General features: G+C 34.5%; 1 protein-coding gene across 3 annotated transcripts in view; it reads right to left on the bottom strand.

Moving 5' to 3' along the window:
- Positions 1 to 20,565, bottom strand: part of LOC118190719 (CWF19-like protein 1) — a 229,445-nt gene that overhangs the window by 24,891 nt on the left and 183,989 nt on the right. For all 3 annotated transcript variants that reach the window (XM_085807349.1, XM_085807350.1, XM_085807348.1), the window contains exons 12-14: positions 17,640 to 17,719; positions 17,134 to 17,343; positions 546 to 659 (exon numbers count right to left, since the gene is read on the bottom strand). In XM_085807349.1, the coding sequence (XP_085663475.1) occupies positions 546 to 659; positions 17,134 to 17,343; positions 17,640 to 17,719 (404 nt within the window). The remainder of the gene's footprint in view (positions 1 to 545; positions 660 to 17,133; positions 17,344 to 17,639; positions 17,720 to 20,565) is intronic.

Raw genomic sequence — 20,565 nt, 5'->3', positions numbered from 1 at the left:
TCGTGCTTTATCAATTTCCATTTGCAAGCATATTATAATTCTACTTTATAAAATAGCTTTCCATCGTAGAAACACTCATTTTATTTTAATAAAGAAATAACCTCTCTTTAAAATTTCATTTGTACAGTTTTACGATATTAATCGTACAGGGTCATCTTCCGGCGAAAACTTTAATTAAAATGTATGTTACACAATAATAATAAGAGTAACGTTCCCGTGTGAACCCTTTAGGTGCAAACTGCACTCTTATATTCCAGTTTGCTGATTTTAGATGATTTTTTTAATGCGCTTAAATTTATGAGACACCTTGTAACTTATACTGATTACAGAATGAATTATAATTATTCCAGCATTTTTACTTAGCAAATATTGATTGATTAATTTAATTTAGCAATGTTGATAAGCTTGCAATTGTTTCATACAGCGAGATAAGAGAAATTTATCCTGAAGGGAACTTCCTAAACATAACAAAAAAGTTGATGATTAGTTGCATAATAATAAATACAATATATTAAAGTAATATCTGTATACAGAACGAAATGTACCTCTTTTATAGATGAGTGACGAGATATCTCCTCTACATGGACGTGGTTTTCAGCAGCAACTTCAAACAAAGCACTTTTAACTCCGTAACCTCGGATATTTTCAATTGGCGCAACCTGAAAAATCAAATTTTTCAGCTTGGAGCTAATATAAGACAAAATATTTTACCCAGATATCTAAAAGTGTTTTCAACGAAATTTAGTGCTAGGAATTTGGTGTAATCATACATAAAATGATAACTGCATGCTGAATTCAAACACAGCAATATGTTCTGCTAACACAAACACATACTTCACAATGCTATACACACAACATTCAGTCTCACCCAGGCAGACAGATTCCACGATGGCATAAGCAATCTGCCAGATGAGCTATAATGTTATAAGCGCAAGCTTCAAGTTTATAAGGAACGTTCTCCTTCTTCACTACGTGCTTTTGGGGTACAAAGCGAAATAGGTTTGGCTAGCAGTTAATATGATAGTATCCAAGCATGGCAGAGCACAGAAGGTTATCCGCCGACTCTCTCATATTTGATAGTAAACACTTCTAGAAATGGAATCTCCGAGTCTTGTACATCTCTCCTCCTACCATTACTCTCACAAGAGGGCTTTTGGATTAAATGGGTAAGAATTTAAGCGATTTCATTGCACAAAAAATTCAAACTGCCGTTTTTTAAGCTTTATTGCGCGTGCGTTTTGCATTGATATATTTCTCATAGTTTCCTCCAGCTCAGCCTTTGGCTGGTTTGCCGCCATTTTGGTTATGAAACAAAAGGTCCTGTAATACAAGGACGATGAGAAAGTTTAATTTTACTTGATCACGTCACTCAGTGAAAGACTCAGTAAATATTCATGTATTGTTAAACGGAAGGTTAACCAGCAGAAAAAACATTCATTTTAAGTTACTTGCTACATTTTTAACAAAACGTCATTATTCCGAACTAAAATAAAAAAATGAAATTATAATGCCAGTTAAAATCTTTGATAATACATTCTAGAGTCATTATGTTTTTATTTCGGATCAAGAAACGTGAAAACTGTGGAAGAACCTCATGAGGGTTCAAACTCCGGACTTCCTAACTAGTAGCCGAACGTGCTTCCGTTTGCACAACAAAGGCACATGATAAGAAGGAAGAAAATACTATACATAATGATTAATGAAAAAATCTATGAAACCGGCAAAGTTCATTTTATAAATGCATTAAAGGGACTTCGCCCACTTGCCCATCTACGGCTTCAGTTTTATCATCATAATTATGATTCCGTTTCTTCCGTTTATTTTTTAAGCCATTTAAGCATTTCTAAAGCTTTTAAACAATTTTACGAATAGAGATAACTATAATATTTTACATTATTTGAAATGCTAAATATGTTTTATCTACATTTTGCTAAATTAATTGTGAGGTAAGTTATTAAAAAGACACATACCGTTTTTAATTTAACAGGTCTAGTTTTAAATCAAATAAATGGAGTGTAACATTTACCATAACTTTTATTTTATTTCAGGGATACCGGTAACAGCAAAATCTTGTCCGCAGTGTCAGATAATAAAAGAAATGAATCTTACGAATCTAAAAATATCCGATTTTTCATCGATTGTTCCAACTGATTAAATTATTTGATTTGTATTAGTTTCATTAAATTTGCATTAAATTCTAAAGAACATGGGGTGGGAGAATCTAAACGAAGATATATATATATATATGAGGTAGTTCGATTTCTCAAAAATCATCCAATTCACAGTGCTTGATATTCAGTTAGTAATATTACAATATATATACAATATACATGTTACCGTAAAAGACCGAAATTGGAGAATGTCAACATTCACCAAATACGTCGGTAAAAGATCGAATATTTCTTTACATTCTTGTACATTCGGACCCTCACCGGTGTATGTCGACAATCACAGATATGCTCTGGTGTAGGTCGAAAAAAGAGAAGTATACAGTTGGTACAAAAAGTATTTGCACACATACATTTTTATTCACAATTTATAAGAAAATGCATTAAGAAGTACAAAAATTGGCATTTAAAAAATAGAATAAGCCTATTCATTTAAATTAATTACAAAAAATACAATAATATTAATAAAAAAACATTTTTTGCAACAATATTAAAATAGCGTATGTCAAAAAAAGTATTTGCACACTCAACTCAACTTTAGCAAATTTGCATTTATTTGCATTTTTATGCGATTATTTGACAGTCATCCCGCAGTAAATAACATACGTAAGACGGCTATAAAAGGAGCTGTTGTCGAAACGTTATCAGTTGATTGCCGATTCAAATTGTAATGGCACCTAAGAAATCTGAATTGCCGATTTCATTGCGAGAAAAATATTTTTTCTCTACGTGAAAATGGCCTAAGTTATCAAGAAATAGGTAAAAAAGTAAATGTTTGCTTCTCTACTATTTGGTATGTTATAAAGAAAGAGGATCTACATCAAATAACTTGCGCTCTGGACGCCCAAAGAAACTTTCATTGCGAATGAAGCGAAAAATCATAAGAGAAGCATAAAAAAATCCATTTGTTAGTGCAATCACTTTAGCCAATGATGTCGCTTCAACATCTGGAGTTCAAATCTGTGCTCAAAGTGTTCGAAATGTCCTGCACGATGCACACATTTATGGGAGATCACCAAGGAAAAAAACCTCTCATAACTGAACGAAACAGACTGAAGAGACTTGAATTCGCTAAGGAATATATCAATAAGCCAATTGATTTCTGGAAAAATGTCATATTCTCCGACGAGAGTAAGTTCAATATCTTTAAATTAGACGGCAGGAAAGTAGTTTGGAGAAAACCTTGTACTGCTTTTCATACCAAAAACGTGTTAAATACAGTTAAACATGGAGGAGGTTCTGTTATGATTTTAGGGTGCATGGCTAGCAAAGGAGTTGGTAATTTGTTTCATTGATGGGAATATGACAGCTCGAACCTATATAGATGTGCTGCGAGATAATTTGCCACAAAGTGCAATAAAATTGGGTATCAGGAATTCGTACTATTTTCAGCAAGACAATAATCCTAAGCACACTGCCGGTATAACACGTATGTGGTTGCTTTATAATGTACCCAGAACACTTGCCACTCCACCACAATCACCAACCAGACTTAAATCCTTTGGAAAATTTGTGGAATTCTTTGGATTTAAAAATAAGAAAAAGGAAGATTTCAGGCAAATCTGCCCTTAAACAAGCCCTTATTGAAGAGTGGTCGAATACTGACCCTACTGTTACAGAAAATTTAATTAAATCAATGCCAGCAAGATTACAAGCAGTAATAGATGCTAAAGGCATGCATACTAAATATTAGTTATTTGAAATTTGCTTATATATTTTATTGCTTATGTATTCATGCAGGTATGCATATACTTTTTTGATATGAGATATTTTAATTTTGTTACAAAAAAAGCATTGTTATTTATATTATTGTAATTTTCCTGTTTGTTTTGGATGATTAAACTTATTCTGATTTGGCAATACCAATTTTTTTATTTCTTAATGCTTCTTTTTATGATTTGCAAACAAAAATGTAGGTGTGCAAATACTTTTTTTACCCACAGTATGTACACGCTGCCATTCCAAAAGGAAGTGTTCCACAAATAAATGCAGTTGTAAAAGAAAGGGCCTCTTGTGCAATTCAAAGTGTCACAACAGTTTAAGTTTAAGTTGTTGCAATAAATAAGATTTGAATCACATAATTTGGTAAGTTTATAACTTCTATAATTTTCCTTTCTCATTTTGAATGTACTGTGTGTTTTAAGTTCTCATATTCTGAAGTTTTTATTCTGAGTCTCAAGGGCGTTTTTTCGCGAATGAATTACGGAGAAGGAAATATAATATTCTTATATGTTCAACATTCACCATTAGTACATGGTGAATGTCGACATTCACCATTAGTACATGGTGAATGTCGACATTCACCGGTGTAAGTCAAAAATAAGAGTATTTGGAAAATATTTCGGACATACACCAAGCGACTACGTGAAAGTTGACATTCACCGGTGAAAGTCGACATTATCCAGATTTCGGTGTTTCACCGTAACATATATATATAAGCATCTTCGCGCGACTCATTTGCCACGAACTCAGATTCGCATAGAGACAAAAAGAGAAAAAAAAAAAAAAAAAAAAAAAAAATAGCAAATAATGATTCACCATGTTGGTGTCTGTGATATAAATTATTCTGTAAGTGGTTTGATTACGGCAAAGCTCTTGAGGGCTATCTGCCTAGGGAAAGGGATGCCTTCGTGGAGGACTTCCTAAGAGAAACTAGCTTGTATACACGTTATACATGAATAAAAACACGAAAACGCCCATGCAACCAGCCCATTCACTATGTAAGGATTATGTTAATTTTATTAACAGTTAAATTTTAAGTTAAAGTTCCTTTCCTGTCAAATTCTTAACTTCAACTTACTACTTCCGGCCAGAACGTAGTTTTGGAATCTTGCTGAATATTTAATGAGGAGGAGCGGTATTTAAACCACGAAGTTACTTACAGAAGGAGAGAGAATCAGAGTTTCTGATTTAAGCGCTTCTGCCTTTTTGGCCACTCTCTCTCTCAAAGCTGTTATTATGCTCGGCCGTATTCAGGCCCTTGCTAAGCTTCGTAGTCAAATAAGTTAAGGGGCCCAACTCGATTTGAATCTTGATAGCTTCGGCTATATTTCATTAGTTAATCTTAGTTTTAGTTTATTTCTTAGTCTCTTAAGTTCAAGCCCAACTGTCGGCTTTTTTTGTACACTCCCAGGCGGAGTTTTCTTAAATCTTATTAGAATAATAAAGGGTTAGTTACCCTTCTAACTTGTTGTTTTTTGTCACCCGAACTTTAGCGATTATTAGCTATCTAGTTCTTAAGACTCGTCACTTTCTACAGTAATTGAGATTTACACAGTGAAAGTCTCACAACATGATGCGAAACTCAGACCGATCTACCAGTGTTAAGCGACTTAAACGTTCGGCCGCTGGTTGCTCCTATTCTGTACATGTAAAATGCTCAATGAACTTCAGTCGTGTCTCGATTTCTGATGTGTGCCAATCTTATCGCCGCTATAACCGAAATATTAATTATAAAACTTTCCGTACAATAAAGCAGTGTGTTTATCATCCAGAAATTTTATTTTGTGCCAAAATGAAACTAAAAGTCAGCTTTCTTCTCACAGTATTCTTTCCCTTGAAAGTTGCCCTCGGGTTCTCCTTTCCCTTGCTGGTATAATTTGGTCGTCCCATGTGTACATCCTGGGCAGCGTTCGATGATGAGACAGAACAGGTGGGCAAAACTTCAGGGGGTGACTGAAGGCAGCTATACGAGCAATATTCGTCAGAGAATGTAAAAATGCACGGCCTTATTCTCAGTAAGCTACTTCTTCAATCTGGTATGAATGATTCTGTCCATCATTTTAGAAAGGATGCTGGTTAGCAAAATGGGTATAAAACTTTTGCAGTTGGTAGCATCTTTTCTTGTCTTCAGAATAGGTATCATAGTTGAGGTCTTCCAAATTTTGGGTAGCTTGCCTGTGCGCCAAGATGTATTAAAAATATAAAGCAATGACGTTTTCGCATTTTCGCCAAGATGTTTCAGCATTTGACCGTAAACAAGGTCGTGTCCAGGGAATTTTCTAGGATCATGGATATTTCCCGGCAATAGACCTTTAAGCCCAGCACCGGATTTTTGTTTTTTCTGATGTGGGGCAAAAGCTAAAATTCCACCCTCACCCATCATCCTTTAAGTTTCTCTAACAAGTTTTAATTTGTTTAATATATACAGAAATAGGTAGGGTTTCAATTCAAGTAAAAACCTAAGCTCCACTTTATACTAAATTCCTTACGTGCCTTTTTTTGTTTGTTTTGTTTTGTTATAAAGGAAAAACACGTACCAAAGTTACATAGTTAGAAAATCGTCCCCTCCCTATGAGAACCGCCTTTCTGGTGAGCTTATTTTCGGATTCAATCCTAATCCTAACTCTAATCCTGAAGTGCTTCTAACCCTCCAGTCCTCAAAACCATTCGTTTTTCCGTATTAGGGGGAAGGGGCATCTCCTAAGCTTCTCACTATTCCGTGTTATTGCATACTGGTTAAATTACATTGGGTTAGATTATATAAATATGGCAAAGGCAAGAGGGCTATCTGCTTAGAGGAGAGGTGCTTTCGTGAGGAATGTTATAAAGGAAACTGGCTCGTATTCACGTTACACATGAGGGAATCTACGAAAACAAACCATGCAGCCAGCCCGTTTGCCTGGGTTTGAACCCAGGCAAGGTCGAACTTACCAGTATTCAGTGGTCTTAATAACTCGGCCACTGCTGAGGACATTTCTCTGATTATTTACTATGTGTTTCGCCATTAGGCACTGCAGGGAAAAGGAGGAATGCCCCGTGAAAAAAAATTTGTAAGGGAAACTAGCTCTTACGTATATTACACACGGGGAAATTCACGGAAATGCTCATATAGTCAGCAAATTCACATATACTTGACCCTCGGACCGAACTACTAGTGCTCAGCGGCTTTTATTTCTCAGCCACCAATTGCATACAAAATGTGGGATATTGCGGAAAGGAAAAATTCTGAAAAGATTATACAAAATATGGGCTGTCACTCACAGTATTCGTGCTTCCTGTCTTGTTTTCATACTTCCTATTTCATAAGTAATTTTAAGTTCTTACCTGCCTTAACGTTATTAAAATATCACGGAATTAGTAACGAAAATTAAAATTTTACCCTGTAAGCCTTTTGTTCTGCAAATAAGTGCATGGAATCGTCATAATTTGATCTGCGGTTTGATTTTCGGTTGCCAGAATTGCGAGACTTGATAAACGCTCCTGGCTCACCGATGATTGTAGATATTTTTTAATGTTTTAATTTGCTGAAACTTCGATCTGAACAGGTTAAAGTGCTCGTAATTCATCCTCAAAATGTTCATCAGATTGCTTTTGTGCTTTGGAATTCTTTCTTTGTCAGAATAGACTCAACTGCAATTTTTTCGGCTACTGTTTTAGACTCTTGTATCCAATATTCCATAGGATTTCCTCTCATTTTTTATAATTCCTTAGTTTTGGTCAGTTCTTTCATTAACTACATAGAATGCAAAAGAGGAATTCCTTTTGAATTTCGATATTTACTCGATTGAATTCTGGAAAAATATTAGCTCGAATTTTCAGGTTGATAGTAAATTCAAAATTTTTCACAGCATGTACCAGATGTCCTACCTTGTGCTTTGATTCCGCATCAAGAGAAATAGCTTTAATTTCTTTTAAATATTTTATACTTCATTAGAAGTATAAAATATTTAAAAGTAAGTAAATAAAATTCATTAGAAGGAATTTTACAGCTATATATTTTCCTAACCATCTCATCTGACTGCTTTCTTTTAAGTTGTATTTTGTACATTTTTTCATAATATACCATCGAGTAGTGCATCTGACAAAAAAGCGAAGTATTTTCTGAGTAGTTCCAAACAGATTAACAGCTTTCGGGCACGAAGGAGCAGAATGCGCACCGACAAGATACGAAGAGTGATCCAAACATGGCACAAATTCCTCCAGCTTATTCATTTCTGTAATCCTATTTTGTACCGTTTTAGAATTGCCAGTCGTATTAGACCCGTTGTCCTAAGACTGACACCGACATTTTCCAATGGCTAAGCCATCAAGTGTCAATTAAGGCATTAATTTTCTACAATGCATTCTGAAATACATTCTCCTATCTTTCCACCAACTTCTATGAAATCATTTAAATTTTCCTTTATCTCACACACATCACCACACGTTTTTACGTATTGAATCACCTGGTTCATTTTTTTCTGTATGAGACACATATGGAGTGCAATCGAGCATTATTGTGTAGTATTTGGCTTCTTTAATATCGTTTAAAATGCTACTTCAGACTGTTTTACCTTTAAGTTAATAACTTCATTTTGAATTATCTTTGGATAAACATGATTCCTTTACCTTTATTTGGTGCTTTGACCGTTACTTAAGAGTTGAATTATGTTTGACAAGCGAAGAGATTAAATTCAGAAAATTTCCTTCGCTTGGTCGAAGACACTTTGTGAACAGGCTACTTGGGATATCATCAGACCCAAGAAAAGGACGACAGTTTGTTGAAAGACACAGTACCGCATCCATGACTATATAGAATTTCTCTGAATTTTTCTTTCTCTGTGTGAATGAGTCACTCAGTGTCGTGATCGATACCTTGTCACGATTTCATTTGTTGTACTCGAATTTTTCACTTAATGATGCACCTCTGTGGATTCCAGACGCTTCGTGCTCAGTTAATTTTCCTAAAACTTTTTTCCAATTAATGAATCCTGTAGTATGGTGTAGCGCCAGCACCATTTTTCTGATAAATCTTGCAGAGTGTACGAAAATTTCATTCTTCTTGTTAGAACATGTAAACCAAGATCTCCTAAGCTTTTCATTATTTACTAATGAATGTTCTGTATTACATGTCAAATGTCTGCCATGACGTTCAGTGGGACTGAGGTTTACGTTTCTGGATGTTTACTGGCTAATAATACTGACTGACTGCTTAAGAAAGATAGTTGGTAATCTTTTATTTTTTTCTATAACCAGCTAACTGCATGGGTCCCAAAAATCAAAATTTTTATTTTTTCGTCTTTCTGCTCCCCGCCCCCATCTAAATGAAAACATCTTTATAAATCATGGTTTCATGTCCTCCAGCTATTCGTTCGACGTCCATGAAGAAGGTTGTTCTTTCAAATGCTGACTTGTAGATTGTTTGGGGATGATATAGGCAGTCATGTTTGGTCGTGCAAATTGCAAGAAATATTAATACCCTCTAGAATCTCAGCATAATCAGAATTGCGGCAGGGTCTGACGATTTCCTTCTTCCGTAAAGTTATTTTTTCATCTTAAATGAAATTTGTTTTCTCTGTTTCAGCTTTATCTTTGGCTCGTTTTCTACACTGCTGGCCACCCAAATTGCAACACCAAGAAAGACAAGAGATATCACAACAAAATTCATTTAGTTGATAACATGTTGACCAAGTATCAAATGATTAAATTTATAGATTTCTGTGAAGTATCAGTAGCCAGAGTCAGTAGCCTTCCAGAATCAGTAGCCAGAGTAGCCGCCATTGTTGGGGATCACCGCTGCCACACGCCTCGGCATTGATTCAAAGAGACTTTGGATGTGTTCTTGGGGTACAGCAGACCAAGCAGCTTCCACACGTTGCCAAAGTTGATATGGTGTGGCAGCTTGGGATGTAATCTGGGTCAATCGTTCAGCAACCATGGCCCACATGTTTTTTGTCGGCGAAAGATCCGGACAGCGAGCCGGCCAGGGAAGCAATTCAATCTGGCGATTGACGAAGAACCCTTGGACAATGCGTGCCACGTGTGGTCGCGCATTATCCTGTTGAAATATGGCTGTGGGCAAGCCCTGAAGGTAAGGAAGGACAACTGGCTCGTAGCGCTGGCTGTTTAAAGTACTGGCAATGCGTATTAGAGGAGTGCGAGAGTGATATCCAATAATACCATAATACCTGGTGTAGGACCAGTGTGGCGGTGCATAACGCAGCTATTCAGCATCCTCTCTCCACGGTGTCTCCAGACTCGAATCGACCATCGTGGTGTTGCAGACAGAAGCGTGACTGGTCAGTAAAGACAATTTCATTCCATTCTGCCGTCCACATCCTTCTTTCATCTCACCATTGGCGGCGGAGACGTCTGTGGTTCTGCGTCAAGGGTAGACGAAGCAATGGACATATTGCGGACAGACCACTCTGCTGTAAACGGCGTCGAATGGTACGCGCAGACACTGGTTGATGTGTTACAGACTGAATGTGCTGTGCTATGGTTCGTGATGTGACTGAGCGATCCGTCACTGCCATGCGCACAATGTTCCTGTCATCACGTGAAGTGGTTCAGTGAGGTGGACGCGATCGAACACGTCGGTCCGTCGTACCCTCCTGCATCCAACGGTCACAAATCCGCATTACAGTTGCTTGGTTTCGTCCAACACGACTACCGATTTCCCTGAAAGGTAATCCACACTCTCGGTAGGCCACTATCCTTCCTCTGTCGAACTCGGATACTTGATCAAACGATGATCGTTGTTTACTACAAGGCATAATTGATCGTTTTTTTTTTTTTTTTCCTCTGAAAAAAAACCACAAGAAGAACACTTGCCGTACATTTCATGTTATTTGCATGCTTCCTTCAAAGTGTTGCATTTACGGTGGCCAGCAGTGTATATTCTGCTTTTCTCCCTCTCAGCGCGCAAATGGTTTCTTTTAATCTAAATGAAATTCACTATGAATTGCCTTAATAAGAATAATTAAGAATTGACGTAATTACACTGAACAGTCCTAAATAAATGGTCGCGTCTCGCTAAATATAGTGCGGGCTATTAAAAGCAAGCATATTTAAAGGGGGAAAAAAAAAAAAACGAATGAGTACAGAAGAGACTTGAAAACTAAAAAATAACCATAAAAATAATAAATCTAACTTTAAAATCCAAAATACGCTCCACTGTTCCGAGTCAAAGCAAAGGTGAGCCTATGTTGCCGACTGGTTGCAAAGAAATCTAAATGCCTTGTTTCATCTTGAAAACATAATGATGGTGTCTTGTATATACTCGACGACTATTAATTTGAATTATTTCATTTGTCCGGGATGGCCCAAGGTTAGTTTTTTTGGATTAGATCTTAGAAAATAGTTACAATGCCTCTCCATTTCCCAGCAGACGTTGCTATGGTCGACTCCTTCAATAAGCTATCGCCCTATTTCTCATTCTCTTTCTCTGCCAGACAGAAAACGATAGAGGGACTTCAGACGTTACTGATAGGGTCAGTCTGATTCTATCAGTGACGCCTGGAGTCACTCTATTTGCGTCTTGCTGATCTTATATTTATAGTTGTAATCGACTGTACTTTATTTTAACTCATGTTCCTTTAAAAGGGTTCTTAGTTAGACACTGAACAGTCCTAAATAAATGGTCGCGTCTCGCTAAATATAGTGCGGGCTATTAAAAGCAAGCATATTTAAAGGGGGAAAAAAAAAAAAACGAATGAGTACAGAAGAGACTTGAAAACTAAAAAATAACCATAAAAATAATAAATCTAACTTTAAAATCCAAAATACGCTCCACTGTTCCGAGTCAAAGCAAAGGTGAGCCTATGTTGCCGACTGGTTGCAAAGAAATCTAAATGCCTTGTTTCATCTTGAAAACATAATGATGGTGTCTTGTATATACTCGACGACTATTAATTTGAATTATTTCATTTGTCCGGGATGGCCCAAGGTTAGTTTTTTTGGATTAGATCTTAGAAAATAGTTACAATGCCTCTCCATTTCCCAGCAGACGTTGCTATGGTCGACTCCTTCAATAAGCTATCGCCCTATTTCTCATTCTCTTTCTCTGCCAGACAGAAAACGATAGAGGGACTTCAGACGTTACTGATAGGGTCAGTCTGATTCTATCAGTGACGCCTGGAGTCACTCTATTTGCGTCTTGCTGATCTTATATTTATAGTTGTAATCGACTGTACTTTATTTTAACTCATGTTCCTTTAAAAGGGTTCTTAGTATTTAATTATAAATCTTCTTAAAAGAGGTTTTCAAACTCGGCCTTAAAACTATTAACATTGTACTAAAATTAGAGAGCTGTTTTAGCGAACAACATATCAAATACGATACAGCATTATATTTGAATTTGCCGCCCACGAGAATTGCCGCCCGGGGCAAGAACCCCGGCTTGCCCCCCGCTAGATCCGGGACTGTTTAAGCCAACAACAAAAGATTTGTAAGTTTCCAGCGCTTATGTATTAGCCAGACTTAAATGACTGAAAGCTTGCATATACTAGTATCGACAAGAGATAAATGTCGCCAACTTAACCCAGGGAAAAGTTCAACACAGAAATACATCTTTATATACCAATTAAAACTATAACAGACTGGAATTATGTGCAGTATTATTAGAGAAATGTCACAAAATAATAATGATTATAATGATACTGGTCCAAATTTGATCGCCTAACCGATATATTTAATAAAATTAAGATAGACGTTTCTTCCCTAGAAATGGATATTATGTATCTACAAAGAGAAGTAAGGAATGCTTTTCTCATGTCCCTAATCCTTCATATAAAGATTGCGTAATTATACGCAGCTTTTTTGACAATTTGTATCATGGGTTTAAAAACGCTTCAATTTCAGAAATTCAGAACCAATAAAAATACATTATAGACCCAGAAATTCGCCGCTGACGCATTAGCTGCTTACTTTACATAACAAGGGCTTTATATTTTGCACCGAAGCATCATGAAATCATTTTGTGCCCAGCAAATAGTTTTAAGTGTTTCTGAGTGTTTGCAGTCCCAGTAAATGAATTTTTTAATAAAAAAAGTTTCTGAGCTGAAGAAATTCAAAGGCGTTTACAACGGCAGGAATTCTGTCACTTTTAGAAAATACAGGAAGAGTACTAAAAAAATTTAGTAATTATAATATAACTGTACTATTTATAAATAGTGTAGATGACCTTATTCACACCTGCTTTGTGAGCATGAGCAGGTAATTATTTGCATATACCAGCTTGTAGTACCTAACATGCAAATCTGATGTTTGCTGCATGCCGCCTTCATGGTGGATTTTTAATGGCCAGCAGTGTACTTACTGTTACATAAAATGTATATTACTTGAATCATGTTGACTTGATTGTAATATGAAGCATTTTGGCAGTATTATAATTTTAAGAATTTCCTTCATTTTGGATTCAAAGATTAATATTCTTCATTATTTAGCCTTTCATATTAGCTAATTACTGTGCATACAAGCAGAATGTATATCTATTGCCTGTTAACTTTACCTCTTATTTTATATTTTCGTTCTGAGAATCGATTAATTACTGGCTCGCGGAACAGCACATTAAAAATTTGGAATGCGGACAGATTTTGTTGTATCGTCAACCATAGTTTTTTTCAATAATTTCTTAAACTTAGCAAAAGCATTTCAGCAGCTAATTACTTTTTCTAAAAAACTAAACATTCATGATTGAAATATCTCCCTTGTAACGTTTACATGCAAAATATTCACTAACTCTAATAATCATAACAGTATGAAATTGTTTAAAGGTAATTTTTACATATCATTACAAAATGTTGCTTAAAAATTACCAGACTTTTAAACAAAATATACCCAAATTATCAAAATATTTGAAACAGAGTACAAAAAGTAATTACCCTCTACAGATCATAAATCCGGCAATAAAAACTTCAAGTCCCAGATCTAGTCTCCCTCCCATTCCTCCACAAACTATAAGCGTTATTGATCTGGCAATAAAAACTTCAAATCCCCATTGAGTTTTTTCTTAACATATGTAAAAGAAGCACATGAAAGCTAAATATCAAGCTATCCACTTCTTCTTCTGCACATGTGACAGTCATTATTCCACAAGGTGTAGGTGCATTTAATTACGGCAAAGCACACTAGGGCTATCTGCCTAAGGGGAGGGATGCCTTCGTGGAGGACTTTTTAAGGGAAAATGGCTTGTATACACGTTACACACGGGGAAAACCACGAAAACACCCATGCAGCCACCCCGTTCGCGGGTTTCGAACCTCGGACCGAACTACCAGTGCTCAGCGACTTTACCGCTCGGCCGCTGGTGCGCCCATTATTCCACAAAATTAGAGCAAAATTCACTTTAAAGCGATTTCAATACCTTTCTAAGGTTTATTCACAGTAATGTCAAAAGAAATTTACATATAATTTCAGAGAATTCTTACTTAAGATCTATTCCACTAACAAGTTTCATCAGTTTTTAAAAACCATTGGATTTAGAGAAAGACATTCCAGTAAACTTTAATTTGGTGTTTTCATATTGCTGCTTCACTGCTATTTTTATTTTTCAGCTAAACTGTCTATAACTGTAAAGCTCTTTTAAATTTCTTTCTACTGCTTTTTATGCAGTTGCTCATCATTTTATTTCTCTCTTATAAACACACGCCCACTCAAACATACACATTTTGCGATGTTCATTTTTAAGCAGTTTCCAAAATCATTTATGTAACCAATGTTTAGCTAAAGAAATAAACGATTAGATCAAATTTTCTATTTCAATCTTATTTACCGCTCAGATCATATACTAAGAATAACTACTTCAGTTTACTGCAGAATTCTTTTCATAAATGTTTTAATTACATTTTGAAAACTTCATGATCAAATAGGTGTAATAAATACTTCAGTCTGACCTATGCAGAAATTACGAAAAACATAGTGCAGAAATTTATCTTTAAAATTTTAAAATAGACATACAAAAATTAAATACACCTTTAAGTATTAGTTTGGTTTATTTGATAATGACAAAGCACACGAGGGCTATCTGCCTAAAGACAGGGACGCCTCTGTGGAGGACTTTCTAAGGAAAATTGGCTCATAGCCACTCTACACATGCACACTGCAGAAAAAAAAAAGAGGGACAGTTCTATATCTCTCCTTCCTCTCGGCCGATTGACTAAATTCAAATTGCAATTTTCATGTCTCGAAAGCGTGACTTTGGATATATATTAGATTTATACAGCATTGTTCTAATATAGGTATTTTGACAGAAAATTTGACTTTTTCTGAAATGACATGCCAGTTTTTTTTTTTTCCATATTTCGATTCTAGGACTCATGTTCTGCCTAGATATTAAATTCTGTAAATTTTGGTGAGAAATTTACCTTAGCGCATTTTTTCGTTTGCGCCAAGAATAATTCACTTGGCGAACTTCTTAAATTATAGCAACCTATTTCCCTTTCCTTTCATTGTACACGAGCGGAGAAAAAGTCTTCGTTCATACTTTTAAATAATTTGAACAAAGTGCGTAAACCATATTTATCGTTATCACATATAAAAAATATGTCAAATTTCAAAACGCGCCAACATGTAAATTCATTATATCTTAGGAAGTTTTGAATAAAAAACTCTAATTTTTTGAAGGTATGCTTAAAAATACATCTACTTTAAAATGATGTTAAGAATTTTATTGGTTATATTAATTCAAAATTTTTTCGAAAAATTTATACAAATTTAAAAAATAAATCATAAAAAATGGGCGAATTTTATTTGGAATGAACATAAATTTCGAAATAGGAAAGGAAGAATAAAATAAGTTTAATAAATAAATAGGTATTAATAAATATATAATCAAATTCTGTTAACATGGAGGAGCTAAACTTTAGAGAGCTATTTTTTTAAAAACTACTCTTGCGATTTTTACAAAACTCGGCAGTTTGTTATAATTTGAGTCATAGAATCGAAATATGGAAAAAATTGGCATGTCATTTCAGAAAAAGTCCGATTTTGTGTTAAAATACCTATATTAGAACAATGCTAAATCTAATACATATCCTAAGTCGCGTTTTCGAGACATGAAAAACGCAAGTTGAATTCCCTCAATCGGCCCAGTAGAACGGGAGATACAGAACTGTCCTTTTTTTTTCCGCAGTGTACATAGTATATATAATCTTACAAGCAATGGAATCCGACAACATATTTTCATAATTCACAGTTCATCTACAACAGATTGACATTCCCCCAAACGGAAAGTTATTTATGTGACATTAAATTTACAGAGCGTTGTTTTTGGTGACATGATTATGGATTATTTCTGAAATCCAAATTGCATATAACTGAAGTCAAAATAAATGCTGTTCGTTGAAGTCAAAATATCTCCATACTGGAGAGAAAACTGGTTTCTTCATTCACTACCGTGATAAAAATAGCTAAATCATTTTTGGACAACAAAGCATCTTGCTGTAAGATGCTATATCCAGTTAAAAAATTTTCAGTGAAAGTTATACGGAAGATAAGCCTACCAGTGACTGAATAGATCAGATTGTTGAACAACAGTAATTCATCCCACGCACTAAATTCAGCAGATGAGCTAGGTGCATAGTTATTTCCGTAGTTTTACCCAGAAGTAAGTCCCCGGTTTCCAAGAAAAATGTTACTTGAAAAGGTATATCTTCCTTCAAGGACACAGCTCTCGTGTGCTTTGCTATAATCAATTGCACAAACAAATAAGGTGATGAAAATAAAGAATCCCGTTAGCAGCTAAGTAATACTAAGATTTCGTATCTATAGATAATTGGCTGACTGATGAATGACATTCTATGCAATATGGTGCATCTCACTTCAACTACATACAGAATCATAACAGAAAAGTAGGTTACACTGCTGCTGAAATTCCAAGATGTTATTTCTTTCTTAATTAATCTTTTTAGAAGTCAACATAATTCGCAGGCACAGGATATTAGCATTGTAAACAAAACGACTTCATTGAAGAATTACTGCACAGAACTGGAGACATAATTATTAAACACACTCTCACACTAGATATAGCTTATCTCTAAACAGTAACTATGAAACCGCAGTGAAAGTCGCATTATTTCAGACACAAAATTGCAAAGATACTAATGCAATTTCTTAGCGATAATGAACCAAATATTTATAAAGAAAGTACAATAAAAAATATTTTAAAGCGGTATTCTTACAGCTGCTTGTGAAAAAAAGAACACTTTACTGCACATTAAAGTACTTAAATCATAAAATACTTGAAAATTAAGTAAAATTTAACCTGAAGACTTGAATGCATAGTAGGAACATATCTTTCAAAGAAAATCACTGCTTTTTGTTGATCAAAGAAAAAGTTCGCAAGAGCATGCTTATACTTTTCCATCTCATCTTCAACCTGTTTGGGCAGAGAAACTAATGATGGAATGTGACTTATTGGCACAATAATTACATGATCTGTAACAAGGCAGCCTTTAGCAAGAGCCAAATAAACCTAAAAAGAGAAGACATACGCAATTTAAAATATTGTTAACATAAAAAGAGTGAGAGCCTTATTGAAAACTAATAATATACAGTTTATGACAAAGATGAAAATCAGAACACAACATATTCAGACATGAACGCAAAAATTCATACAAGTCCCTTTTATTGCTGAGGATGGTCAGAAGTACAATACAAACATAGGGATACGTGAGTTAGTAACTTAATATGTGGAAACATCCTAATAATAAACTAAATATATTTTTCAAAAATTAATAAGAAATTTATTCTCTATTACAATATACTTACATTTTCTCCTACATTAATGACGAGATGCTTATCCGCTACGTCATTTTGTAAGCAGAACCAACATCCAGAGGGGTTCACCTCTGTTAAATAAAACAAAATTAAAATTTGAAATTGTAACAAAAAGAAAAACGTACAACATAAATGTAAAAATACATCATCTATGTAAAACGAAATCAGTATTAAAAATAGAATGATTTTTCAAAACTTTTGAGCTGCCAATTTTGATATGTCTTATAACATACGACAGCACATAAAATATGAGGGAGACTTTTATTCACATTTTCATTACGAAGAATTCAACATGCTTTACATATTTAATAGCAATATATTATTCTTATATATACAGGAAGTTGCCCAAACTATTGCAAGCACACATGTAAAAAAAGTGCTCAATTGTTATTCTTCATGGCTGCAAGTAACAGTATGAATAGCATTTCTAGACAAAGTAAATTCTAGGTACCTGAAAAAATTAAATTAAAAAAAAAAAAAAAAAAAAAAAAAGGATTCCATTCTACTGCACAATCTTTGGTCTCTGGCTTCTTCAGTTTACATGCTCCTCAAGAACTTAACCTCTTTAAGCCATCAATGGAAGAACACATCAGTTTTATAAGAAAGTGTTTTGGTTATTCTTCCACGTAGCCTAATTTATTTTTCCCATAATTACTTAGGAGGAAAAACATTTTTTACTATGCCACTTTTAAATCACATTTTAAATGCATTATTTTCAGCTTTAGCTAATTCAAGTTTTAAATATAAGTTCAATAGAAATAAACCGAGTGGTCTGTTATTAGAAATCGCAATCCACTGCAACTGTATTGTGATCAGCTGTGACCTAACTATACGAGCTCACGCAGCCAGTATTGTTGCTGTTAGCTTTATACCGGTTTTCTATTCAATTTTCATCTCATTACATATATGAAATGTAGAATCTCATACATTATTTGTGTTGTGCAGCCGGGGAAACAGAAATGAGACAAATTTTGGAATATAACGTGATACGTTTATTTTAGCATCCATCTCACAAGAGTTCCTGCTGTACCTCAAGGAGAATCCCTATTTATAGATATGTGTGCGTCATGGTGATCATCCAATCAGCGATATTGAAATCACGAGGTGATGCTCTCTTCTCATCAGGGGTATTCTTAAGGATTTTATGTAATATGAGAGATTTATGAGTTTGGCGATTTGGCGGGCGCCAACAGATTAATATAACTTAGAATAAAGAAAAGATTTCGTCAAAATTTAGGAACAGAGATGCAATTTAGAGAATCGCCAACACATTATTAAGCAATAAGATTAGAATTTAATTTAATCAATTGATTTAAAAATATTTCCTTATTTTGCAGCATATTGCGCAAAATGTTATCTAGACCAAATTCGTCATTCAGTATCGTAATAACTACCTTGCTTGATATATTATTTCTTTTTCGCAGCTATAAGCGCAAAAAGTTTCAGTAAGTTCTGATGTATTTAGTTTTTTAGGTTTTTAAGCTTTAGCTTATAAGTTGCCGGAAACTGTTTACAGTTCCCCTTTCATGATAGGTTAGTCTTCCTCCCAAAAAATACTGTAAAGCAGGCTAGCTCCCTCTTTACTTTCAATCACTGGCTCAGATAAATAACATAGAAATAATTAAGTGAAGCAACCAGCTTTGAAAAACCTGTAAGGCTAATGCTACTCCTCCTCCTTCTACTTCAAGTAAAACATAATCACTTTGAAAGACTTACAATTGCATCTACCAAATTACCTGTAAAGAATGTTCTCTCACGTATATAGGTCAAACAAAAAACCCTCTCAACCTCAGAATTAATAACCATAGATCTCATATCAAAAAATTTAAAAATAAAAACAATAATAGCACCAAAGATTATCAGCTTACAGCAACTCTTCAACATTATAATTTACATAATTTTAATAACATAGAAATAAACGTTCCTGATATTGTTCCAAACACCAAACTTAGACTGTTTAAGGAATCGATTTACATACTTCAAAAAAAGTCACTTTATCCTTACGGACTAAATGCATATCTTAGTAATACCACCAATAGACAGCAAGAAATCTCTATATATGGAAAATTCAGATTTTTTAGCAATACTACTACCAGAGGATTTACATACTTCAAAAAAAGTCACTTTATCCTTACGGACTAAATGCATATCTTAGTAATATTACCAATAGACAGCAAAAAATCTCTATATATGGACAATTCAGATTTTTTAGCAATACTACTACCAGAGGATCTAGAGGAGGTGATAACAAAAACAAAAAAAAAAATTTTTTTTTTTTCAACACAAGATCTGAAATTAATTATTCACAATCTTAATTCCTACCTTGAACATAAAGAATTCGCAAAAAAATGCCATAAAACTTCTTCATACCTTTAAGAATACTACCTTATGGAATCTGATAAAAACAGTAAATCAACCTTCTCAATGCTTCAAAATTGTCAAGGATCTGATTATAGACTTCTGCAATTTTAAACTAAAGAACAGTAATTTTTTTCACAAAAAACTTTTTTGTACTATTCAGTTCAAACACCCTTCTTACGATAAGTTAAAAATACCTAGTATATTTAAAAAATTTCAGCACTTACTTCCTGACCAACCACTTCAAATTAAACCCTGTTTTAAATTTGAAAAAACCTTAGGTCAACTAATTATCAACCACCACGTTATACAAGATAATAGCAAATGTAATTGCCAATTGACTGTCTACAAAAAATATGTCGATCCTTTCCACCAACATGTTATTACTGGAGATCTTAATATCATTGAAGATGTAGAATTACGAACCCTTTTGCAACTTGGCACCAAATTTCGTCCTACTTTCGGTATTAATAAACACGTTTGCCTCAAACAATTCAATAATGATCTTGATAAATTTATTATTTTAGCTAGTAATAGATCCAATTTACCCACTACAACT

Source organism: Stegodyphus dumicola, chromosome X1 (assembly GCF_044657685.1).
Source record: "Stegodyphus dumicola isolate Sdum_Otavi_A_Nest chromosome X1, ASM4465768v1".
NCBI lineage: Eukaryota > Metazoa > Arthropoda > Arachnida > Araneae > Eresidae > Stegodyphus > Stegodyphus dumicola.
Note: the sequence above shows the minus strand (reverse complement) of the source record. Positions and strands in the feature narration are given on the sequence as shown.